The sequence below is a fragment of the Haliotis rubra genome, unplaced genomic scaffold (assembly GCF_003918875.1).
Source record: "Haliotis rubra isolate DU_JTF1 unplaced genomic scaffold, ASM391887v1 Scf422, whole genome shotgun sequence".
Lineage (NCBI taxonomy): Eukaryota > Metazoa > Mollusca > Gastropoda > Lepetellida > Haliotidae > Haliotis > Haliotis rubra.
The window spans coordinates 289,088-315,903 of NW_025767105.1; the positions used below are offsets into that span (position 1 = coordinate 289,088).

Below are 26,816 nucleotides of genomic sequence, written 5' to 3' on the forward strand. Positions count from 1 at the left end.
GGAGATTCCTCGCTCTGCGCGTGGTGAGCGCTGATTGGTCAGAAGAAACCAATCGCGTGCGTACAGCTGTCGAGATCACGTGGAGAACCGGCATTAACTATCTCGGGGTAGAACTTTCGGCAGGTCCTTTCCAAAGCCAGAGCAACGATGAGGGCGGTTGCGATTTTTGTGGCACTCTTCGGTGCAGTTTTCTGTGATCCCACTGTTTACTTTCAGGAGAAATTTGAAGGTAAGTTAAGTTGTGATTGTGCATAAGTAGTATTTAATGTTTTGCAGGTGCTCGTGTGTCCATAGACTTGCACGATTTCCCATGCTTTGACATTTGGGCTAGAGAAGTTCGAATATGTCAATATTCCTTCGCAAAATCACTCGCTAGTAAATGTAGATTAAAGACCACAGTAATCGTTCTGTGTACAATAGATGTATCGATATTTATGTTAAAATTTCCAGATGCAAATAATTACGAAAAACTGTCATCTTATACCGGCGAAAATACTGAAAATCGACATCTCGATAGTTACATATTATTATATATTATTTTTAACGAAAATCTTGCATTTGTGCACAGCTGATTTCTCTAATTTGTGTACGTTTTTCATAATTTAACCATATGGCCGCTCTTCGAATCTCAGCTTGAAATCAGTAGAATCCGACTGCACTTCCATGAAGCCATCACGTACAGGCGACATATGTGTAAATTATGTTGTTTATTTAAAATGTTATGTGTTACTTGGAAAGTATGTATTTGATATACTAGTAGTCCGAAATTTCCACTTTATGTATATTCTTGTTTTTCGCAGATGGCTGGAGGAAACGCTGGGTAGATTCAACAGCAAAGGGTGCAGAACAGGGCAAAATCGAACTGTCAGCTGGAAAATTTTATGGCGATGCAGAAAAAGATAAGGGTGAGTATTGTACCTTCTGATCATTCCATTTTTCTTGTCAAGTATCATCACATGTACCAAGGTAATTGTAGTGCTGCTTGAAATTCATTAATCTGAGCAGATAAATGTAGAATTGTTCTTCAGATTTGTTGCCACTATTCTGAATTGCTGTTAATTATTTTCAGGTATAAAAACAACCCAGGATGCCAGATTTTATGGTCTGTCAGCTACGTTTGATAAATTCAGCAACGACGGTAAATCTCTCGTCATCCAGTTCACTGTGAAACATGAACAGAACATTGACTGTGGTGGCGGTTACGCCAAGGTCTTTGCCAGTGATCTCGACCAACCAGGCATGCATGGAGACAGCCCCTACCTCATTATGTTTGGTAAGAATGATCTTTCTAAACAACTCACTTTGTAAGTTGTGTCTTTCATCATCCAGGAATGTTCTGCCTTTTTCTATATATATATAAATGGCAGAATCCTTAGAAGTTGTCATTTGTCTTCTTACCATTACGCCAAAGCTTGTGCCATTTTTCATATTGGATTATTTATTGGTTTCTTTCAGGACCTGACATCTGTGGTCCAGGAACAAAGAAGGTTCATGTCATTTTCAACTACAAGGGAAAGAATCTTTTGACCAAGAAAGATATCCGATGCAAGGTTTGTAGAATACGCTTTAAAAGTTAGTTTTATGATCACCAATTTGCAAAATGGGTAACAAAGTTTGTAGAATAAACCATATTTCAGGGACTTCAAAATATTCCTAATCTTAATCTTATTGTTCCATATGTGTTGAGTAACTGTTTAACATTGTTGTGTTCTTCTTGTAGGATGATGTTTTCACTCACCTGTACACCCTGATTGTGAATTCTGACAACACATACGAGGTGAAGATCGATAACGAGAAGGTTGAGAGCGGAGAGCTTGAGGCAGATTGGGATTTCCTTCCAGCCAAGAAAATCAAGGTAAATAGTTTACACAGTTTGTGCTGGCATATATAACCCAGTATTGGCAAACCAGTAGCTCAATTGAACCAACCAGCCATGAGATCCACAGACCTATTTGAAAGTGATGGCCAAGGTTGCTAACTGGTGTGGCTGAAGTTTGTTTTACTTTGGGGAACCGATTTACACCTTTGTGCTATTGCATACACGAGTGACACGTCTATCAGCAATGATTTAGTGCACTGAATATGACTACAATGTAAATGTTTGTGTGGTTTCAGGACCCTGACGCCAAGAAGCCCGATGACTGGGATGAGCGTGAGAAGATCGATGATCCTGATGACACCAAGCCCGAGGATTGGGACAAGCCAGAACACATCCCCGATCCTGATGCCAAGAAGCCTGATGACTGGGATGATGAGATGGATGGAGAATGGGAGCCCCCCAATGGTAGATAACCCTGATTACAAGGGAGAGTGGAAACCCAAGCAGATCGACAACCCAGACTACAAGGGCAAATGGGTCCACCCTGAAATTGACAACCCTGACTACTCTCCCGATGAAAGCCTCTACAGATACACAGATATTGGTGCTATCGGCTTTGATTTGTGGCAGGTAGGAGGAATATCAATGTTTATTTCCAAATGCATCTACCACATGTTGGCATCGGAACGCATTATTTTGTACCAAAGATTTTAGTTATTTTCTTGAAATTCTTTGATTGCATGCCATTTCTGGGCTGGTAGTAATTATGAAATACGTTAAATCCTTTTGATCAAGTCTTTGAAATGTACGGTAAGTAAACTTTACAGATAAACCACAAACAAGTTTTACAAGGTTCCTTGCTTCATTTCAGGTTAAATCTGGAACAATCTTTGATAATGTCCTCATTACTGATGATGTAGACTTCGCAGAAGAATTTGGAAAATCTACATGGGGCAAAACAAAGGTAAGGAAGTATGAATTGTCGGCTTGTTGCTTGTGCAGCATTAAGTGGGCTGTTATTAACTTCAGTCGGTAGACTGACCTAAGATTTCATTGAGCACCTGTGATATCCCTGGACATGGAGTCTCATGGATGGCTGTATGTTGCAGGACCCTGAAAAGAAGATGAAGGATGCTCAGGATGAGGAGGAGAGGAAACAGAGGGAGGAGGAAGAGAAGAAGAGGAAAGAGGAGGAAGGTGAGACATGTTTCGGGGACAAACTCGGATTTAAACATGTCATATTAACTCTCGGGTTGCTCATCAGATATTTCTGATTTGATAAAGATTTATAAATAAGAAATGAAGCAGTCTCTTTTCCAACAGGTAAAAGTGATCAAGTTATTAAATTGCCTTTTCTTTTCTCAGATGCCAAGAAGGAAGATGGCGATGACGCAGAGGAGGAGGAAGAAGAGGACGACTCAGATAAAAAAGAAGAACCTGTAAGTTAACGACTCAGTTGCTGTAAGGTTGTCTCTAGCAATATAATGACGAAACTTCATAAAGTTATTACACATTAAATAAGAAATTTATTATGTTACAATTTGTATGCTGATGAGGTTTATGGCTGGTTGTATTGTCATTCATGAATGTTATTTTTGTTTCAGGATCATGACGAGTTGTAGAGATCTTCCAGAGATTAACCAATCATCTTCATCCGTCATTTGTCACCGTTCATTTCATGCCATTCACATGACGTATAATATGGGAAGTCTTTTAGTCGGGGTCAAAAGCTTTCATCAAAGCTCTTAAAGGAAATTTGTTAAGTTTTTGTTTTTTATTTTGTATTCATCGGCCATTGTGTGTGAGATGTTTTAAAGAAAAGTCAAACAGCGTTTCACCCCAATATGCCACCATGAACTCACTAAAAACAAAAGTGTGTGTGTGAAGATGATATGCATGGGACAGTCCTATGTTCTTGGTAATGGCATTGCTGTCAACATTGTTAGGTTGTCTGTCATATTAGATGATTTCACTCCTTGTTTTGTATTTAAATATTTAATGTACAATTTAAGTGATGTATAAAGAACTATTGTAAATTTCATGCTATTGATGTAAATTGCTCTATGAAACATAACTAATGTAGGGGGTGTTTATACCAAAGTGTGGTAATAAATGCTTCTTTTTACAAGCCTGTGTTGTGAGTTTGAAACCATACAAGAGTGGGTTTAGTTTTATGCCACACTCCACAATATTCCAGCTATATGGCAGTATATAAATAATAGTCTGGGCCAGACGTTCCAGTACTCGACAGCATAAGCATCGATCTACACAATTGGGACACGATGACATGTGTCAACCAAGTAAGCGAGTCTGACCACCCGATCCTGTTAGTCGCCTCTTACGACAAGAATGGGTTACTGAAGATCAGTTCTAACCTGGATCTTCAGTGGTTAAATCATAGAGAGGCTCGGGGTTTTGTGTTTCTGTCGGCAATGTTACAGCTGTCATTGAACACTCCAATATGAAAATGGTCGACATTTTGTCAGGTCATGGAGTCAAGTCAGGCTGGTTTTAGTTGCCTCATAACACAAGGCATAAGCAGCGTGGTCTGGGGAACAGCATTTTGGTGAGGAAAGTTGTTTTCTCATGCTGTCCAGTCATGGCTTCAGTCTTCAGATCATACTACCTTGGACACTGCATGGCAGCATACACCATCTATGGTCTTGTAATAATAGAGTATCTGCATAGTGCTGATGGGGCAGTGGGTTAGCCTTGAAGTTAAAGAGTTCCCTCACCATGCTGAAGACCCGGGTTCAATTCCCCACATGTGCTTAGTTGTGCCCCACCACAAAGTCCTAACAACTTTCAGGAATCACGTTCCTACATTCACACATCCAAGGGCTCTCCATGCCCAACGTTGCCTAACTAGTAACTTCCAACTGATTGTGACCTGAGCTCTTATCAGGGATGGCAACAGGAAAACCCTTTTTTCAGCTGAAAACTTAATATTGTGTCATCGAGTTGAGGGTTTGTCAATGGATTTAGACGATTTTTTCAATTTGAAATCTGCAGATCAGCGGAAATTTGCCATCCCTGCTCTGTACATAGGACCACAGAGCATCTGTCGTAGCTACCCCAGTTGTCAGGGTACAATGACATACTGATTGGCCAATTAAGTCTATGCCCTGATCATTTAAGTCACCTTGGTCTGTGGGTGACCTGTCCTTAGCCTGAATCATCATTGGGAATTGTGCCATGTGGTTGCTATCACAGTATTAACACCCACATCCATCACTCTAAACAGAGGTCAGTGGTTGGCCCATTGTGTTAAGACTGCCTATCATGAGAATTAATCTGATATACCAAGAAAACGGACAACTCAAAACAGGGAATGTTGCATACAGCTTAGAATAAGAGCCCACCAACAATCTGGACACAATTTTTCACAAACTACTTGAGATAATAATATGATACACCTGGCCTTATCATCCAAACAGCACTGCATCTTGACCATGTTGAAAACCAGTGCTTGACACTCTCCAGTAGACCAGGAGTTTAATTGTTCGGCATGGATGTACAATAAATCTTCTCCATAGTCTATAAAATAAAGTTATGAAATTTTCAATTTGCACCTGTTTCATGCAATTAATGCTATAAATCTCAATCTGGATACTTAGTCTGTAACCTACATCATCACTGTCTGCAAGTAATGCTGCATCTGAGACAAGTGGGGTAAGCCTTGCTTGTTTCCAGTAACCTGGTCATTCTGTGGCAACCTTTGAAGATCCAGGTTGGAATTGATCTTCAGTAACCCATGCTTGTAAGAGGCGACTGACATGATCTGGTGGTCAGGCTCACTGACTTGGTTGACACATGTCATCGGTTCCCAATTGCATAGATCGATGCTCATGCTGTTGATCACCTGATTGTCTGGTCCAGACTTTACAGACCACCACCATATGCCTGGAATACTGCTGAGTGCAGCATAAAACTGACTCACTCACTCATTCTGTGGCTAGTTCCACGGCGACAAGAATTTCTGAGGGTGGGAGGAGTCATAATAATTACTGGATAACACATTTCCTGCTGCTGGTGAGAGATCGTTAAATACAGAGACCTTTCTTGCATTTGGTCTAGGACTAAACCCCTGGAATACCGGTAACCTCCACAGAGCAGTGTTTTTGTTCCAGACAGTTAACCTTAGTAATGGATATGGCTGAAATATTGCCGATGTGACGATAAATATTATTATTAGTAATGAAAATACTTTTAAATTGGTCAGTATGGTAAAGGAGATATCCCTTTGTGAAGTCAAAAAGGCAGAATGTTGCTTGTGTAACACAAGATAACTCACTCATGTATATGAGCTCACATCAGTCTCACAACAAAGATAATCTCAAGTATATTTTATTCTGAATTCCGGCTGCAAAGATATGAGGAAGACATGCATCTAAATCACTTCTGCATAGATCATCATATTTCATTCATCAAATACTGCTCAATACACCCATGGAAGACATTCTAGAAGGGAAAATATAATTCATGAAAATTCTATACAGGTTTTGTCAAAATACTGCACTTTAATACTGAGCAAATTATACAATTATGACAAAGCAGGCAGTAATCGAAAGTAGCATTTTCAATGCCAGTTGTAAATAATCAACTGTTCACAAACTTTAATTAAATGTAAAAAGATTGATATCAGTTGAATATAAAACAGGGCTAAGTAAAACTGGCAGTTGTGTGTTGAATGCTTGCTTGCATGTTTGTACCCTTAAAAATCATTCCTTGTTCTACTATTGCAGTTCAAGAAATAAAATATGACATGTTTGGTATGAAACAATATTCAAATGAAATCGTCTTATTATAGAAACTAAAACATGAAAGGTGCTGATACAGTTTCATGGGATTGTGCAAAGGTTATTGACAATGTGTTAAAACATTTGGGCAGGGTTGGATTATGCTATTATGAGATCAGACTTCCCAAGACACAATCTTGTAATCTGATTTTACAAATTCTGGAATATGCATAATCACACAGGTAGCCTAAATCTAGGTCCGTCAATATGTGAGCAAAAAGTGCAAATTAAAAGTTCACATTCCATTTCAACGATTCATTGGCACATAACACATTGGCTGTAAAGCAATAATTTGTATATTTTACAATAAAATTGTCAAATTCAACAAGGATATTTTCTCTCTCTCAAATATTTAAACTTAACAAAGGGAAATTTACAAAGCAACAAAAGGTAACAATTGTCTGAACTACACAAAGATTCTAGGTCCTTTAAGAAGAGTGAAAACAGCAGTTATGACAATCACATTCTGAAACCTGACAAGTCTATTACTTCATGAAAAGAGGACCATTCATTTGATGTAAGTCTCTATTTGTGTATGTTTCATCAGTCAAAGCTACCATACTTTGCAATAACTCCAGTAGTGTTATATTATATACGCCTTTCTATCTGCTGGAATATATATCAACCTGTTTGGGAAAATAGATAACAAATTTCCACATACCCTAAACATAAAGAAGCATGTGCTTTATTTTGTAGCAAGGCTATTTGAGAAGGAAAATCATTCTGCCTGGAGGTTTTCCTTTATCTTTCAACAACACCAAGGAGTGAAAGATGGTTAAAGCATGGAAAGTTTTAGTCTTCCTGTTCACATACATGATGATCCATCTTGTTATTTGTCAGGCCTTAGAAAATTAGACATAACATGCAAGAGGAATGTTTCACACAACAGTCAAATGGAGAATCATATAAATATACAACAGAAAGTGCATGGAACGTCTACTATAGACATGGACATTCTACATGAAATAAATACAGGTATTTCCAAACCATAACATGCATATAGCTTAGCCGTTTTTAAGTAAGAAATGCTTACTATTGTATTGTGAGGACCTTTGGAATTAATTATAAACTATCTTTTGACAAATTAACTAGAATACTCACAAATGAACCCAGTGGTAAAAGCATGGCATACTATCTAAGGTGGTGCTTGATATGACCTCAGTGTGTAAGGATTCGACATTATGCTAAATATTGGTATCAAAACATGTGCTGGTTGCATGTATCACTGAATCACTCATGTCAAATTGAACTGTATATTCTTATACAAATCTATCACGTGCATGCATAATAAAATATCAGAAATCAGAACAAAGTGTGGACTCGGAAGTTGTCGGCCATTGAAGGCACCTATATAAATAACCCTGGACATGAACACAGTGCACTCACTGGCAACACACATCATACAACTTGATTTGTTAAGCTACAGATTATTGCATAGAGATATACAAAAGAATATAGATTAAGTAAAAAATATCACATTTGATCATATTGAAGCTGAAGTGATGATGACTCAAGCATCAGTTATTATCTTTCAACATTAACATCATCCCAGTTAGCCTTGACAAAGAAAGTGCTAGTCACAGGTAATGTTAACCTTGGTGATGATAGTCACAGGTAATGTTAACATCAGTGATGACAGTCACCAATAGTTGTTAATGTATAACACTTACTGACATAATGTTAACATCTGTGACAGCCACTGATATTAATGATATTTTACAAAGGCCTCACTGACTGTTGGTGAAACACATAACATGTGGTGTAACATGCTCACAATGTTTGCCAACCATCCTGTACACAAGCAGAAACTAAAATGTTCCTGAAGTTAACATGACCTACTACTAGTGTGACATTTGTTTTGTTTAAAAGTATCCAATTTATACCTAAAAAGTAATAAATCAATATATTCTTCAAATCTCAGGAAACAAAGCAAGGACAAAAAATATCAATTCTTGCAAATGGTATAGACAATCTGTTGATAGACATGACAACGCATACCTTTGTTTCCAAGGTAATGCAATATTTGGTCATTATGTAAGTATATTGGGTGAATTTCATATAATCTGGACATAAAAGTGAAACAAACAAATACCAATCCTAAAATATCCAACAAATATCCTAAAGAGATGACGTCAACATATAATCCTCATCAGAAGAATACTCCATTATCACAGAACTTTATTGAAAATGTTATTCACACTGTATACAGAATAAACTTTTACAGACTGTTTCAACAAGCAGATTTCAACATTGCACCTAAGTACATAAAATGACAAATATATACCACTTGATCAAGAAATCAGGTTTAAGGTAAACTATATTTTAGTTTGACATAAATCCAATGAAGTGTTTCTAATATATTGCTTTGAATATGCAGTCCTATGTCCTTGAGATTTGATCCTAAAGTATATTGCAGCTGGCGACTCAATCATTATCATTATTTTAATTGTAACAGTGGAGCTACTAAGGCAATGAAGAATATATTCTATCATTGGTGTCTAAAATTTGTATTTGTTAGGCCACCCCCAAAATCTGTAAACCTGGAACCTAAAGCAAGTGGTTATAAAATTCCAGTTTGTTGAATATGAGACTGAATTTTCATGCCTAATTTCCAGTGGTTCAGGGCTGGGAACTGAGACAAATGTTAAGATGTTGAGAAATATATGACTGCATGGTTCACACACTGATTTCACAGTCGTATAGGCACTGGTCTAAGATTATTACAACCCTAGGATACACTAAGTACAACACATATTCTGTTTCATGTACATATGATAAAAGTAGTCCTAATTACCATCATGAATTTACAAGATGCAATGTGAGCCATTGCTCCCTTGTTTTCCCAAATGAGATATTTATCTCCCTTTATAAATTATCTCCCTTTCATACAGCTGGCTTGCATCATAATTAACACATTAATATAAAATCACTGTCTTTTATGGAAATAAATACAAACTTTAGGAAATTTGGTAATCATGATGTCAAACTTTCATGAAGCTGGTGGTATGGATGCTTGTAAGTTTGTACGTTTATATCAAAATTTGAAAAGTGGTTTTGAAAACCCAATGAAACGTGTGATAAATACTCAATAGTTATATGTTCATGGGTTTAACTGCACTGATACTATTGCCTGTTTCAATGAGTATTTGTCAGTTTGTTGGTTTCCGCTGTTCTAAGAACTGCCATTCTTCTAGGAACCTACATCAGTGCCAAGTCCATGTTACAGGTCTTCTTTAAATCAGAGAATCATCAGCTGGGGGCGGGTTCTTGTTGACAGCAGCATATAGTGGATCCTGAAATTTGAAACAAAAGCCTGTAAAGTCTGGGATCTGAAATCTTTTCATTTTCTGAAGCAATGGTTACAACATCAGACATTGTTCATTGAAGACTGCTTCATTCATTCATTTCAGAATTTATTATGACACTGTAACCCCATATTAGCCTGATTACAATTGGTTACCAGTCAAATAACATCTTCATCAAAGTTGACCAAAAATAGAAATCATAATCATGAATATAATAATAACGTAAATTCAATGAAAGCTGACAGTCAAACATTGGTAAAACTATTGGTTAAAAACAGTAAAAAGAAAAAGTAATGCATTTAAGTCAATAGGATTTTTCTGATGGACCCTGCAAACAGTGAGTAAAAAAAGCTAGAAAGATAATATTCCCCTTGAAACAAGTATCAAACACTGACAGTCAAAACGAAATAATTCCCAATAATGTAGGCTGACAAGATGTAGAGATGTAGATGCTGACAAGGAACATGCACATGGAAAATATGGGCAATATTAGTAAACATGAATAATTATTAATTGTAGATCACAAAATTAATGTGACCAGCAAAATAATGCAAGAAATGCATAAATAGAGAAGTTATTCTCTGAGAATGTATGTATATTAATGTGACATAAAGGAAACTGACATAAATCATATAACAAAATCTATAACAACACATTATAGCCTAAGACTAAAGGAGCTCACTGGGTAGCAAGTCAACAATGGTTTCTGTTCATGCAAGTTTATTAAGCAGTTACAACAGTCAGCATGTTGTTGGTCAGGTTGTGAAACCACTGCTAATCTACATAGTGATAATTGTCTAGTATAGTACTGTAGATGTGATTCCTAAGGAACAAAAAACACATGAAACTCAGGGGTGGAAATAACTGCTAGTGTACTCCGGAACAGTGGCACATGTAAAATCACTTGCCCTGATAATTTTTCCTCTATACCGGCCGATTTTCTTGTTGATTTTTTAAAATAAACAGCATAATTAACATTGGAAAGTAAACTGGTCACCGGTACAGTGTGATATACAAATTTGCTTGCCCAACAGAAAAAAACACTGGACTCGGACGTCGGGCAATGGGTTATTTCCACCCCTGCAGACTTTGACAATCTTTGTCAGTTTACCTGGCAGATCACACTTCAAAGTCTTACTACCTAATTCTTGTTGCAGATTTTATAGAATGTTAACTGTCATCCCCAATCCTCTATTTTGCCCCTACAAAATCATGACATTCTAAGTCTAGATACTTGGTCATGTTATCTCTTGTATAATAAAAGAGTTATTAAATTTCAAAATATAGGCTACATTTATCACATTTGTGTCCCAAGTTGTCAGAATCTGTTGTGTTGAGGTCATGAGGCAGGCAGGCTGTTATTCAAAGCAGGTTACAGTAACAGTTTCACAAAACAGACTGTCAACTATGATAGCACACTCAAATGTCAGTACCATATGCTCAGTTAACTGTCAGAACCATATGCTCAGTTCAAATCTAAGGCATAGAGAGGATACACTAACATCATTTCACTGTTATCTAAGTGATTCAATCATATCAATATGAATTAAGACATTTCTGAGAAGAGAAGGATGAAAAGAACAAAAGAAGCTTGCACTGCTTTGGCTTGCTGTTGCCAGCTGTGATCTGCCGTGACCTGATGTGACCTGGTATTGACTGATGTGACTTGCTATTGACTGATGTGACCTCCTATTGACTGATGTGACTTCCTATTGACTGATGTGACTTGCTATTGACTGATGTGACTTCCTATTGACTGATGTGACTTGCTATTGACTGATGTGACCTCCTATAGAGTGATGTGACCTATTGGCTGATGTGACTTGCTATTGGCTGATGTGACCTGCTATTGACTGATGTGACCTGCTATTGGCTGATGTGACTTGTTATTGGCTGATGTGATTTGCTATTGGCTGATGTGACTTGCTATTGGCTGATGTGACTTGCTATTGGCTGATGTGACCTGCTATTGGCTGATGTGACCTGCTATTGGCTAATGTGATCTGTGACCTGCTATTGGCTGATGTGTCCTCCTATAGACTGATGTGACCTGCTATTGGCTGATGTGACCTGCTATTGACTAATGTGACCTGCTATGTTAGCATGATGGGTATTAGTACCATCTTCAAGGCATGCTGGGCTACAAGCTGAGTGTTGGATAGCTACACATGCAGAAGGCTGCGTGTCAAGCCTCAAGGGAATGCCCACAGGGAACATTATGGTGACATACAATTTACTTGACTAAGGTGCTAACAAAATGTTACCCTGAAAATGTTAAAAATAATTTTGAACTTCATGCCCATAAAAGCAGATACCAGCGGAATACAGGAAAGTTAATAATACCGAGCCATGCAACTAAGCAAGTCGGGCTGTGTTACAGCTAGCATCAGGCACACTGACTCAAAGCAATACACCATGTAACATTACGTTCATCTTAAAAGATCATGAACAGTATCACTTATTAGTTCACAAGTTTGATATTGACAGATCTTATAAATATTTGTAAAGCAAAACAAGTTAGTTTCCTTTGTAACACAGCCACGTGAGACAACCATTTTGATTTCGTTTTGACTGTAAGGAGAATATATAGGTTGTGATTCCACATATCAGACAGATAAAGGTACTAAATGCTTTGAGCCAGGACACCTAGGGCCATAGATGTGGTCTTTGCCCACTTTTCCCCCATAAGACATACAACACTTCTATCAAATTACAAGGAAAGACCAGATCTAGGGATCCTTTGATAGAGGGAAAACGTAAAGACCATTACCGAAGGAAATCGTGGCATGCTATATAACTGTAAATACAATACATGATGTAAAACACATGCAGAACTCACCACTTAATACCACTGATCTATTTGTGCTGTAATATACAAGGCAATTGTTCAGGTGTGAGTTTACACTCTTACATACCAAGCTCTGTATCACAGAACTTAATACTATGTTAATATGGTTGTGTGCAAATATGGAGTTTAAATCAAATCTGACAATAAATTGACTACAATATTCCCTAGAAATGTGGTAAAACAATCATAGCCTGAAGATGAACATGAAATGAAGATCCTTATATACACATTCTGAAATTCAAGTCAGGACACAGATCATGTAAAGGAAATCATATATCTTTTTTAAATGCCTACACATTTCCAAAGCCATGTCAAGATAGCATTAATTTTTCAGCAAATTATCCATCGAATGAAAACACAAAACCTTTCATGAATAACAGCTTCTTCATTATTTTGGTAACAATGTCTTATGACTGATGTTGGATTAAGACGTAGCTACAAAACATTGTGCAAACAATACAGACATTATCACAGATTTTCACCACTTCAAGTTCTTGCAACAAAATGCCTATTCAGTGCATACTCCTTCCACTTGGAATGTGAATGGTTCAGTAGTGCAGGGTGCAATGTAAAGGAACTATGAGAACTAAAAACATCAATGAACACCAACAGGTAGACACGTTGTTAACAGTGACAACATATATCAGCCATGTCCTGATGCAATGATGCAACAAGGGCCTTTGAACTCCTGACCTTATAACAAGGGAGACAATCAAGGAGTCCTGAACATAGCAGCTCATTCAGTTTTGTTTTGAAGGTCCCAAAAATGTATGGTTATTTGTTTTACCAATGCCGATGTTCAGTATTCATAGTAACGAAATTGTTAAATATTTATGCAATATATTTTTGATCAAGTACAGTGTACTCTGTCAATACCGGCATCACTTGGGACCAAATAAAAATGCCGGTTTAGGCGGGTTGCAAGTTTGCTTACACGGGAAGTTCACTGTCGTACTGTCACTTTAGCATTAACAACATGTTTGAATAAGAAAGGCAGGTCCTGAAATCGGCAGGCTTTTACTTCGACCTGCCATAAACCATTCATATGTCATGGTGTTGATCTTGTCAAATTTGCTGTTCTCCAACACACGCTTAGCTTGATCATTCATGTTAATTTCAAACTTCTTAACGTAAGTGACACGTACCACTCACTAATTAACAAGAAACTGATTGATACTTCCCGTTTCTGAATAATCTCGGGAGTAACCGCGAATTGTGACCTAATTGCATCAAAGGGTTGCGCCGTCCTTCATGTGCCGGTTTTTACAGATTCGTTTTCATAACAACTTGTTCGTTGGAACTGAAAAACAATGCCGATATCCTGAGTAGACAGATGCCGATGTTTCTAAATGATAATTAAGTGCATTTCTGCGGGACTGAAACTTTGTGCTGATGCAGACAGTGTCAGTGTTTACAGAGGCCAATATTGCCAGAGTCCACTGTATATACATTATACCATTAGGAAACAATATGTTGTTGCCAAACAATGTTTCATCGTCCTTGGTGCATCTTGAAATGGTAAGAAAAGAAGAATTTCAGATACGTTCATAAATCTGTGTCCGCAGATTTCAATGATTCTCGCATCCTTCCTAATGAACAATTACTGCAGTTACATCTCACAGGCATAATTTACTGTGCCTATTGCCACTTATCTTCTAGACTATCTAGACAATGTGGGCTTATCCATATATAAGTTACAGTTCTTCAAACTGGTTCCTATATAAGTTATGAACTTTCACAGCTATCTCTATGGAATTAGAAGTAACTTTCATAGGACAGTATACGTGACGATGAGTGTCATAAAACTTCATCACTTCTATCAAATTCCATCATGACTGATGTGGTTGTTGCAGGTAACTACATTACCAAACAGTCACATGGAACACAGATTAACTGGTTTAGGATAAAACAACCACACAACTCAACATTCTCAGAAATATAACGAATTTTGCCCTCATAGTTCAACTCCAAAGTTTAACAGACTGTTTTTCCCATGTTTAGCTCTTCAAAATGCCTTGCAGCTAGGTAACCGTGACAACTAACTGATGAATCCTGATATTCCACACTCCATAATTCCATGACTAAATGTTAACTGAAGTGTAGCTGTAGTTGAGTCCAGATTTGAAAATCCAATATCAAATAAAGTCTTACCAGCTGTGCAAGATGTCAGTAACTTATGGCAGTTGTTAAAAAGCAAAGTCATGCATGCACACAATAACACACATCCACACACAATCATAGAAACTAAACAAAGCAACAACACTACACCAAAACAAAAGATTACATCTGAAACAACAGTAAATTAAAGGAAGCCCATAGAAGAGTTTCTTTTAACACAGAAGCAACAATTGTTGATGCTATCTACAACAGAAACATCCAGTTAGTTGTGAAAGAGAAGTAACAGAGAATCTGACAAAGAACCATGCTGAGCCCGCCAACATTAGACAGAGAAACATCACATCCTGATGGGGAGCGTCACACTCAGTATTTGTTTATATTAACCTATTCCAGCAAGGAATGGTGGTGTAGCCTAGTGCTTAAAGCGTTCGCTCGTCACGCCAAAGACCCGGGTTCGATTCCCCACATGGGTACAATGTGCAAAGCCCATTTCTGGTGTTCCCCACCATGATATTGCTGTAATACTGCTAAAGTAGACGCAATACTAAACTCGCTGACTATTCCAGCAACATCAAGGCACACAGTGAGGTAACAAACCAGAGCCTTTGACATGACCAGGAATGATGTGACCACAAGGCTACAGACCCCGATGGTAGCTTAACCAGAAAACATCTTTGCAAACTCAAATTGGGAAGCTATTTCCCATAAATGCCCTCACAGAAATGGGTGGACCTGGAGTTACCTCCCTTCATGGTGAGCTTGTCTACAAGTATGGCTGAGATTCACTGAATTCAACTCTTTATCTTTATCTTATGAACGACAATGACCGTAAAGTAGTATCATTGTTACTGAGTGGGCAGTATTGTCCCTTTCAAGATTCTGATGCGACTCTGTGGAAGAAGCATCTCTGGTGAACCAACTACAGCTGGCGAGACAGAAGCAAACCACACCACAGTCTGTGAGAGAGAGTGTCCACACCTGGATGCTGTCATGCCTGTTACTCACCTGTTCTGAAACTGATGTAGGTCCATTCTTTTCAGTACTGGAATCGAATACTGTGAAGCAATTGTCCTTAAAAATATCACTACTGAAATCACTAAATGGATCCCAATTGTCAAATGGCTTGTTTTCAAAACTTGGCTGACTAGAAAAAAAATGGGTCTTTAGATTTCTGGTTTGGTTGAGTACTTGGTGCAGAGGGAAAGGTGTCACTGAACGGATCTGTGCTGGAGCTGGGAAAGAAGGGATCTGTAGTTGATGAAAGGGAAGAGCTTGAGGATGTGTTTTTACGAGGCTTTGGAACTGGCCTTGGACGAACAGAAGCAGAGTTTGTATCAACTTTAGGTCTTGGGGGAGGTGGAGGTGGTGCCCCGCCAGGTAAAGAAAGCTTCACTTCAGCTGGCAGAGGTGGTGGTGGTTCCTCAGGTGAGGGGAGGTTAAAGTCATCAGAGAACACAGGAATATTCCCATTTGTTAGCCTCTTTGGGCTCTTTTTAGGCAAGTGTTCGTGTTTTGAAACATCTGCTTGTGTCTGTTTCTTTGGAGTATTTTCACATGAGAGTCTGCTGGTGAGGGTCATCGCTGGCAGGAAGGGGTCAGCGTCTTGTGCTGGGGGAGAGGAGGAGGGTTGCGATGTGGGTTGAGGAATGTGCACATAAGAAGTGTCAAAGGGGTCCTCAGAAGAATCGGCTAACCCACGTAACCGAACCGCTTCTTTTCCTAAAGGGCCAAAAGGGTCACTTGCCTGTTGGATGCCAGGGGAAATGACCCCAGGGGAAGGAATCCCCGGGGATGGAGTCCTGGGTGGGTTGACATCAACCTTCAGCTCATTGAGAGACTTCTTGGGAGGAGCACTCATAGACTCAAATATGGCTTTGGGTGTCTTCTTGGGATCACTGCCACCAATGTTGACAAGATCAGCAAAGGCATCCTTCTTTTTGGGTTCAGTTGGTACTTCTTCAGTTTCAGGTTCATTTAAAACAGTTGGTGTCAAGATATTGGGATCTGGCTCTGTGTCAGGAAAAAGGTTTTGTTGAGGCTGCCCCATGGCAGGTTGAGCAGCTCCAAATGCTCCATGGCCTCCCATAAAGGCAGCTGGTTGACCAAAGCCTCCTGCTGCAGGCTGTCCTAAGGCTCCACCAAAAGGCTGCTGACCAAATCCTGCTGGGGCAGTTTGTCCAAAGCCCCTGACAGCTGGTTGCCCGAAGCCTCCAGCCCCTGGTGGACCAAAACCTGGACGGACCTGCGCCTAAAATGAGAAATCAGTTTTACTGTCAGTTCTACAGGTTTTAAGTGAATTATGTGTAAGGCTCCTAAACCTCTGGCCATATGGTTGTGTGGGCCACCAAGACTGGGTTTCACACATACCTTGTAATCATGTCAGGAACTGTTTGCAGGCCCTTAATTTCACATTTACCACTAGGTTATCCCAAGCTCTCCTCTCCTACTAATAATCAGCATCAAACTTTGGAATAGAAACAGTAATTAGTTACATCAGACCATTGAACTGAATCTCAGTGTGTCAGCCCTAAGTGATGCCCTACTTGTCTGAGGTCTTAAAGTGTTTCCACTCATTCCACAGCATTGACAAGGTGACAAATGAAAAAACAATAATATGGGCAAATGTGGGACTTGAACCAAAGATCATAGCAACAGCTGCAAGAAATCTTTCATGCATAAAAGTTAGACAAGATTTTCACCTGTGCTCCAGGCATGGGTGTTCCTGGCATGCCATGCCAAAGGCAGCACCTGGAGGCATGGATCCTGGTCCTGGAGCAAATGCTTGTGAAGTCGCTGGTTGGCCAAAAGGCTGTGAAGTTGCTGGTTGGCCAAAAGGCTGTGAAGTTGCTGGCTGGCCAAATGGTTGTGAAGTTGCTGGCTGGCCAAATGGTTGTGAAGTTGTTGGCTGGCCAAATGGTTGTGAAGTTGCTGGTTGGCCAAATGGCTGAGATGTTGGCTGGCCAAAAGGCTGACCTCCAAATGGTTGGCTGGTAGGTGCAGAGAAAGGATTGGCTGTGGTTGCCCCAAACCCTCCACTTGTAGCTGGGAAAGCACTTTGAGCACCAAACCCACTCTGCAGCCCTGCAAGGTCATCCAGATTTGACCCGGAAGCATTTCGTTTGATGTCTGCCTGTGGAGTACTGGTACCCCAGGGGTCAGTTGTTGACTTGGAAGCATCTGGGGTGTTGGTGTCAAACATATCAAAAGAACTCATCTGCTGAATTCCCTACAACAAGAAAGAAGTTTACATCATCTCTGAAAAAACCATGTCTGAATATGTCTTACAATGTCTCTGTCTGATAAAGAATGCAGGATTTTACCGATTAATCAGAGGGAGGTGACAGAAGATCTTATCCATTGCATTTTGGTGTAATAATCAAAGATGATGATTCAGAACAGACAAGGCTATACAACCAAGGGCAGCCACAGTAATACAATTTGAAGCAAAAGGTTAAATATTCAGTTCCAGAAATTCTTGATATAACTGTTGGAACAAATGTGATGGAACGTGATGATGATGCGATGACGTGATGGAGCCTATACAACCCCAGTCAGCATGCAGTCCACACCACTAGGGAGAGAGACAGCTGGTCTTGTACATCACAGATGGAGGAGGTCAAGATGCAGTATCAACTCCACACTACGCATACTAAGTGCTCTCCATACTTTCATGAAAATGTTCAAAACGCAAAACAATAGCTGAAGGAATTGTTCGTTTCAGAATTTGCAATTTAGAAAACTATCTTGTTTTCTAATTCTGAAAAACTGATTAGCATAAGCGTTGTGCTTGCTCCAAACTTGAAAGTACTCTTTATAACTCTGACACTTTACCCACATCAATTCAAATACAATCCTTTGCCTAAATTCATTTCTAAAATCCAAAAGAACATTTCTCTGATCCTATGCCCACATGTCACTAACAACAAAACCTCAGCTCCCTACACGTCCTAAGTTTAAAACAGTCACATCTTCAAATAGGTAGTAATGACTTGTTTGAATGAGCTTAGAAAGCACTTAGGTGCTGAGCGAGCACTAGGTCCTAGGTAAGCAAGCACCCTAAGCACACCCACTAGTTCTATGTTTTCCAGCTGATCCTCCAGGTCAAGCAGATTAGACCCACTCTTCTTTTCCTCTCCGGCCACAGGGGCGTTGTTCTGGGGCACCTACAGAAACAAACCACTTCCTGATGCAGGTTAACCATATCAGGGCACTGTAACCATGGACACAGTTTCTGGTAACCATGGCAACAGAATAAGGTAACCTGTAACATGACACTTCCCTAGTTGTCAGAAATGGTTTTGATTTTTTAGTGTTGGTTTCATGGCTATAGAATAGTTGCCATGGGAACATAATCAAGACATGTAATATTAGAGTTTTTGGTTTTGAGGTTTTTAATACCACTGCATCTTAAAGTTTTCCTCCAAAATACATGATTTTAATAGTGGTTTGATATGGTCATGTTTAAATGTTACAATGCCCCCCAAGATACAAACACATGCATGTGTAGTAGAATACAGAAACATATTTCATACACACAACAGATAGATACAATGAAACAAGGTCTAATGAACAATGTCGATTGTCATGCAGATCTTCAAAACTGGATGTCAAACAAATGTGTATTACTTTTCTGAATAATGCTAATTCTTCTTATCTTACAACTACCGTATATTACCGTCTATAAGCCGAATTTTGAGGACCAAAAAAATATGTCTGTAGAAGGGGGTCGTCTTATCTATATTTCACGGAAATATATTTTTTAGCTCGCCAGTTCCCTGCCAGGACGATGTTACAGGTTACCGGTACATCTGCCAGGATGTTTGCCACGATTACAGCGTTTATGTTGTGAATGATGAATAAAATACATATTAACCTGTACGTTTTCATTATTTCAACATATTATTACATATTAGTCATTATGACATTTATCATACAATCAGCTGTGCACACGTTTCCCCGGCGATCAAGTTCAAACATGCACAATAATATAGCGGGATGAATTCTGGCGCAGTCATCAGTAAAATATAATACAGAATACTATTATTTAACCCAAAGAAATATATCCTACCATTGTGTAATTTTAATTACAGTTTTTGCTCTATAAATTAAATAAGAATAAGATTACCGTGTGTATTTGACCCGGAAATAGCAATCAGCTGTGCACACATTTCCCGGCGATCAAGTTCAAACATGCACAATAATATAACGGGATGAATTCTGGCACAGTCATCAGTAAAATATAACACAGAGTACTATTATTTAACCCAAAGAAATATATCCTAGCATTGTTTAATTTTAATTACAGTTTTTGCACTATAAATGTAAAATATATATAATCAACACTAAGGTTATACGGACCCTCATGAACGTGGTAAGTTGTACGCACATGGAATGGGGTAAAATAAGCAAGCCATTTAAATTCACACATTTTTACCGATGTTACTGTAAACTAGCAGTCCATGGAAAACAAGGCGGAAATAAGCAAGCCAGTTTGTTGACATGTTATCGTCTAACTACAATATGTATGATATTTAGCGAAACAAAATACATTATCCATTTTCTGTCAACTACACTTCATTTTGATGCGTGAGTAGACGCAATATGATTGTGAATTTTTTTAATAATGTGGACCAAAGTTATAATTATTGGTAACCGCCAGTTGTCTGTGGTCTGTGTTTGCCACGATTAGGACCCCATCGCGGGGGGTCGGCTTATGCACGAAACATACCATTTTGACACTGATTTTAAGGGTCAAGTTTGGGGGTCAGCTTATCTATGGGGTCAGCTTATAGACGGTCACATACCGAGATCTGATATACAACAATTACCCATAATTACATTCATTGTTTGTGCATATGGTATATAGAACTACAATAGATATGTACATTAGACCTTGGTCAACAAGAAAAACAGATCAACCAGTAGATCAAGGAGCATGCAAAGGAAACAGAGAGAAATATATTTTTACATAACAACAACATCAACAACAACAACAACATAATCACTGTAGGTAAACATGTCCTGAGGACTGAACTAAAGCATGTGTGGCCAAAATGTGATCTTTTATCTCAATCTCATCAAAACATATCTTAAACTCAGAAATGAGGCCTCTCTGCTCCAACATAGGTCAGCTGGAACATCAGCATCAAGACTTAAATTCTCTATACGATCATGTGAAGCAATAGGGCACTATACCAGATTCATGTGTCTCAAACATAAATGGGCGGTTCAAAATGGACAAAATATGGCATGTGCCATAAATCATGCACACCCAAGACTTGCAGTTTCTGAGAGCATGAATTATCAGACCTAGGACTGACTCCTCGACTTCCTTGTTGTACCCATTAATGCGTGTTTCTGCTGTTCAAATCAATATTTCCCACGGAGGCGGTCAACAAGCTGGTAAAGACACAATTTTTGGAAGCTCATATCTCATTGGATGAAGAATCACAAGATTGGGCAGTCAAAGTTTGTCTGGGTCCAACTAACAGGGCAGCCTATGGAAGGTCAGAAGATCTTCGTGAATTAACAAATCTGTGAAACTATTTGGTTCCTATTGGATTAATTTTGTCAAAAACTGGAAAAGCGCATTTATATTATTTTATATAATTTTCTCAACTAACTGAACTAAACACTTTGTGCGGAGAGAATTTTGTCAAGCACTTCCACACATGCACAGGTGTTGGACAAAAACAGAAAACCATGTCACAGAACCAAAAACACTGTCACGACATGCTCTTAACCAAAACATAAAGCCAGCATGAAGTGATGTGAAACTAAACCCACTCAATACCCACACAGAGGGCACAAGCAGCAGAAATGGGGGCCCTCACCAAGGATATATGTCATTTCACCACACGGGCAACAGGTAAGTTACAGTGAAATAATACTTGGTTATTCTGCAGCACAAGCAACTGAGAATTGCTAGGCTTGTAGCATTAGCATCTAGCCACATATTTCTTACTGAATATATATGCTCAGGGCTTTCAGGAGACACATCATTGTTCGGAACCTGTAGTTAAACAATGAAGAGCTATACTAGGTGTGTTCTACAGTGATGCATGTTATTTCAAAATGTAAATATACGATTTAGACAGAACAAACATTTTACATTTCAGGTCAGAAAGAATTCATTACTTCTGTCTTTGCAATATATCACTGTAGAAGTGTATTTATCCTTTAGCTGGCTTTGAAATTATTATGCTTAGGAAGCTCAAGCTTACATTTGAAACTGTGCCAAATTTCTAGGCTTGGAACATGATTGCTACTCCTCAATTCTAACCTGCTCATGCTATGTGTCTACACTCTAGTTCACCTCTCACCTGGTAGACAGCTTCTGGTGCTTCCTGTGCGGCCTCTGTTGGTTTCTGCTCCCCGCCTGTGGCTGGTGTCTCTGGCTGGGTCTGCTGCTGCTGCTGCTGCTGTTGTTGATCTTCCTCCTGCTTCTTCTTGGCATCCTCCACTTCCTGTTTCTTCATGTCATACACGGCTTGGAACAAGTCTCGTAACGTCAGCACTAGCTGCTCCGCCTGACCCATAAATAGAACAACTCTTACTGAATACCCCCATGAACATACCTGGAGCAGGTCTTACTGAATACCCTCATGAACATACCTGACACAGGTCTTACTAAATACCCTCATGAACATACCTGGAGCAGGTCTTACTGAATACCCTCATGAACATACCTGACACAGGTCTTACTAAATACCCTCATGAACATACCTGACACAGGTCTTACTGAATACCCTCATGAACATACCTGACACAGGTCTTACTGAATACCCTCATGAACATACCTGGACACAGGTCTTACTGAATACCCTCATGAACATACCTGACACAGGTCTTACTAAATACCCTCATGAACATACCTGGAGCAGGTCTTACTGAATACCCTCATGAACATACCTGACACAGGTCTTACTGAATACCCTCATGAACATACCTGACTGAATACCCTCAGGTCTTCACTGAATACCCTCATGAACATACCTGACATGAACATATACCTGAACACAGGTCTTACTGAATACCCTCATGAACATACCTGGAGCAGGTCTTACTGAATACCCTCATGAACATACCTGACCAGGTCTTACAATACCCTCATGGTCTTACTCTTACTGAATACCCTCATGAACATACCTGACACAGGTCTTACTGAATACCCTCATGAACATACCTGACACAGGTCTTACTGAATACCCTCATGAACATACCTGACACAGGTCTTACTGAATACCCTCATGAACATACCTGACACAGGTCTTACTGAATACCCTCATGAACATACCTTACTGAATACCCTCATGAACATACCTGACGCAGGTCTTACTAAATACCCTCATGAACATACCTGACACAGGTCTTACTGAATATACCCTCATGAACATACCCTGACATACCTGACAGGTCTTACTGAATACCCTCATGAACATACCCTGGAACATACCTGACACAGGTCTTACTGAATACCCTCATGAACATACCTGACACAGGTCTTACTAAATACCCTCATGAACATACCTGGAGCAGGTCTTACTGAATACCCTCATGAACATACCTGACACAGGTCTTACTGAATACCCTCATGAACATACCTGACCTGGTCTTACAGGTCTTACTAAATACCCTCATGAACATACCTGACACAGGTCTTACTAAATACCCTCATGAACATACCTGACACAGGTCTTACTAAATACCCCCATGAACATGAACATCACCTGACACCCTCATGAACATACCTGGAGCAGGTCTTACTGAATACCCTCATGAACATACCTGACACAGGTCTTACTAAATACCCTCATGAACATACCTGGAGCAGGTCTTACTGAATACCCTCATGAACATACCTGACACAGGTCTTACTAAATACCCTCATGAACATACCTGGAGCAGGTCTTACTGAAATACCCTCATGAACATACCTGACACAGGTCTTACTAAATACCCTCATGAACATACCTGACACAGGTCTTACTGAATACCCTCATGAACATACCTGACACAGGTCTTACTGAATACCCTCATGAACATACCTGACACAGGTCTTACTACCCTGAACATACCCTCACTGAATACATACCCTGACACAGGTCTTACTAAATACCCTCATCATACCTGGACACAGGTCTTACTGAACATACATACCTGACAGGTCTTACTGAATACCCTCATGAACATACCTGACACAGGTCTTACTGAATACCCTCATGAACATACCTGACACAGGTCTTACTGAATACCCTCATGAACATACCTGACACAGGTCTTACTAAATACCCTCATGAACATACCTGGAGCAGGTCTTACTGAATCCATTGTCTTACCTGTTTTTCTGTCTTGATTGCAAAGAACTTGTGTGTTCCATCTCCCACACCAAATATGTAGCCAAATGCCCGACTGTCGGACACATCTCTAGCTATGAAGGATATCCTGTGAACTGCATGTGTGTACTGGATAGCCTGAAACAAAAAATGAATTCGTTAAAATATATATCTCACAATGTCATCATCTTAATCATACTCAGACAATGATGACGACGATACATCATCACACTGACCGTAAACCGTATCTATTAACCTCAGTTATCATTATAATCATCACCATCACCTTCTGATCATCCCAAGCACTAACAACAACACCACCACCACCACCACCACCATCATCATCATTATCATCATCATCATCATCATCATCATCATCACATCTCATCACACTACCACTATCACCATTGTCATCTCAACCATAGTCATAACCATCAGTATCATCTTCATTCCTGCCACTTACCATAGATACTCCATCTATAATCTTGAGTCCCTCAAGTGAGACGTTGACAACAATTCTCTGTTTATGTTCGCCAGCTGACTTGACTGAAGCTTTCAGCTTCTGCATCGACATCTGGCACATCTTGTCTCCCCTGGCCTCAGCAACATCATCAACGCCAATCAATTTTGCACGGAAATTCAACCCTTCACCCTCAAACTTGTTGGGGTCCACTTTGCCTGGAGCACACAGTAAGCACCATGACTGACATCATAAGCACCATGATGGCCAATCTAGTATAACAATGTATAGGGCTGCGAATATAACCGGTTTAGGCATGAGAACGATACGTATTGCGATACGCTGATCGAAAACCGGTATTTTGACATGCATTCGGAAAACTATATAACACTCGAGAAATCTTCGGATATTTCCATTTTTTTATTTGTTCCTTTCCTTGTTTCATTTGTTCCAAACATTATTTGCAATTTTATTTTGTCATGATTTAAAGTTTTTATTAAAGCCTAATCAAGCATAGTGATTTTGTTGTGTTTTTGCTTTGTAAATCAAGCATTAACTCGATTATAACTAGTTTTTTTTAAAAAGAATTCTCGCAATATATTGCAATACATATCGCAATATATGCTTTCGCATCGCAATATGAACATTTTCGGCAATACCCACCCCTAACAATGTACATGTTTATCTGTCCACAAGACTCTAGAGAATAAGTTAAGAAATCAATATAGCTCAAGTCTACACTAATTTGGCAAGTCAAGATTGCCTCAGTCTGAAGTAAAGCATTGTTCTCAACTAGCTCCATTTAGATGTTAGATTTTGTGCATATATATACCTCCAAAATGCAAATGCACACACTGATCACATAATTTCATAAATACAGAATAACAGAGTATCCTTCCATTCGCTGTTACAGGCCACATTCCAACCCCATGACATAAGCATAAGAATGCACTCCCACTCCAAAACACCATTGAAATATCATGTTGGTAAATCATTTGGCAGCAAACTATGCTGTAACCCCTAGTGCAGGGGACTCACCTGTTTTAGCAGTCATGGTTGCCTTCAGTCAGCACTCAGCTACAGTATCATCAACTCCTGAAATACCAACACAAGTTGTTTCTCATTTAATTGTGTAGGAAGATCTGTGAAAAAAATATCAGTCTCCAGCAGACATGTAACTTTGATGTTGAAAGATGTTGTTGACATCCATCTAAATAGTCACTTTCTATTGAAAGTTCAAATAGGTCACAACACTTATGAAAGGATTCATATTCCCAAGACATAACATTTGTTTAAGTGCACTGAAAGTCAAGCTGTTTTCACCTTGTTTACACAGAGAAGAGAGAGAGAGAGAGAGAGAGAAAGAGAGAGAGAGAGAGAGAGAGAGAGAGAGAGAGAGAGAGAGAGAGAGAGAGAGAGAGAGAGAAAGAGAGATGTGGAGCACTGCAAAAAAGGCGATTGTTTGCTTCTTGCAAATCAAAAATACCCAGGGTAGTTAGGTTTTGGAAGACACCCATCTCTAGTTTGCTAAGATTCTGCTTGCACTATATACACAGTGATGTAGGTAAGTTGTTCTTTAATACAGTGCATCAGTAATAGTATAGGTGGTCCATGGTCTACAGTATATCAACAATCGGTAGGTAGGTAGGTTTGTATTTGCAGTGTATTTGTAATCATGTAGGATGGTGGACATTTGTAATGAATCTGTAATCAGGCAGGTAAGTCCTTATTAGCCATGCATCAGTAATCAGACCAACAGGTCTAGATTTGCTTTGTATCCGTAATCAAGTAGGTAAGTCAGTTTTTGCAGTGTATCAGTGATTGGATAGATAGGTAATTATTTGGAGTATATCAATAGCCAATTAAATCACCATTACCTGTAGTACAATCCAACATTCAATTAAGTGCTGACTCACTAAAAATATTACGATATTATCTAAACTGAAGCACAACAAAATTGCATAAAATATAATAAGCTATTGTAGAAACTCCAGCAAAACAACCTAAGCAGGTAAAGGTGAGGTGAGGTGAAATGGGGTTTAACGCCGTTGTTGTGCAGTGAAAATGTACGATTGTGCAGAGCTATGCAATGTAACTGAAAACCTAATCAACTAAATTTTTGAACTTACCTT

General features: G+C 39.1%; 2 protein-coding genes across 2 annotated transcripts in view; one reads left to right on the forward strand and one right to left on the reverse strand.

Moving 5' to 3' along the window:
* Positions 1-70: 70 nt before the first annotated feature.
* On the forward strand, positions 71-3,947 carry LOC124288688 (calreticulin-like). Its single transcript, XM_046725256.1, is given in 11 exon segments — positions 71-229; positions 801-905; positions 1,070-1,273; positions 1,456-1,550; positions 1,721-1,855; positions 2,116-2,274; positions 2,276-2,449; positions 2,691-2,783; positions 2,929-3,016; positions 3,185-3,258; positions 3,424-3,947. Coding segments are annotated over 11 exon segments (1,227 nt in total). The 5' UTR covers positions 71-147; the 3' UTR covers positions 3,442-3,947.
* A 2,203-nt stretch (positions 3,948-6,150) lies between these two features.
* The window catches only part of LOC124288673 (disabled homolog 1-like), a 31,946-nt gene continuing 11,280 nt past the window's right edge, over positions 6,151-26,816 (reverse strand). Inside the window, exons 3-13 of the mRNA XM_046725241.1 lie at positions 25,723-25,779; positions 24,688-24,902; positions 24,228-24,362; positions 22,212-22,418; positions 21,854-21,901; positions 18,960-19,052; positions 17,589-18,115; positions 17,433-17,436; positions 15,895-17,137; positions 12,763-12,788; positions 6,151-9,911 (exon numbers count right to left, since the gene is read on the reverse strand). Of these exons, the coding sequence (XP_046581197.1) occupies positions 16,034-17,137; positions 17,433-17,436; positions 17,589-18,115; positions 18,960-19,052; positions 21,854-21,901; positions 22,212-22,418; positions 24,228-24,362; positions 24,688-24,902; positions 25,723-25,738 (2,349 nt within the window). The 5' untranslated portion in view covers positions 25,739-25,779 and the 3' untranslated portion in view covers positions 6,151-9,911; positions 12,763-12,788; positions 15,895-16,033. The remainder of the gene's footprint in view (positions 9,912-12,762; positions 12,789-15,894; positions 17,138-17,432; positions 17,437-17,588; positions 18,116-18,959; positions 19,053-21,853; positions 21,902-22,211; positions 22,419-24,227; positions 24,363-24,687; positions 24,903-25,722; positions 25,780-26,816) is intronic.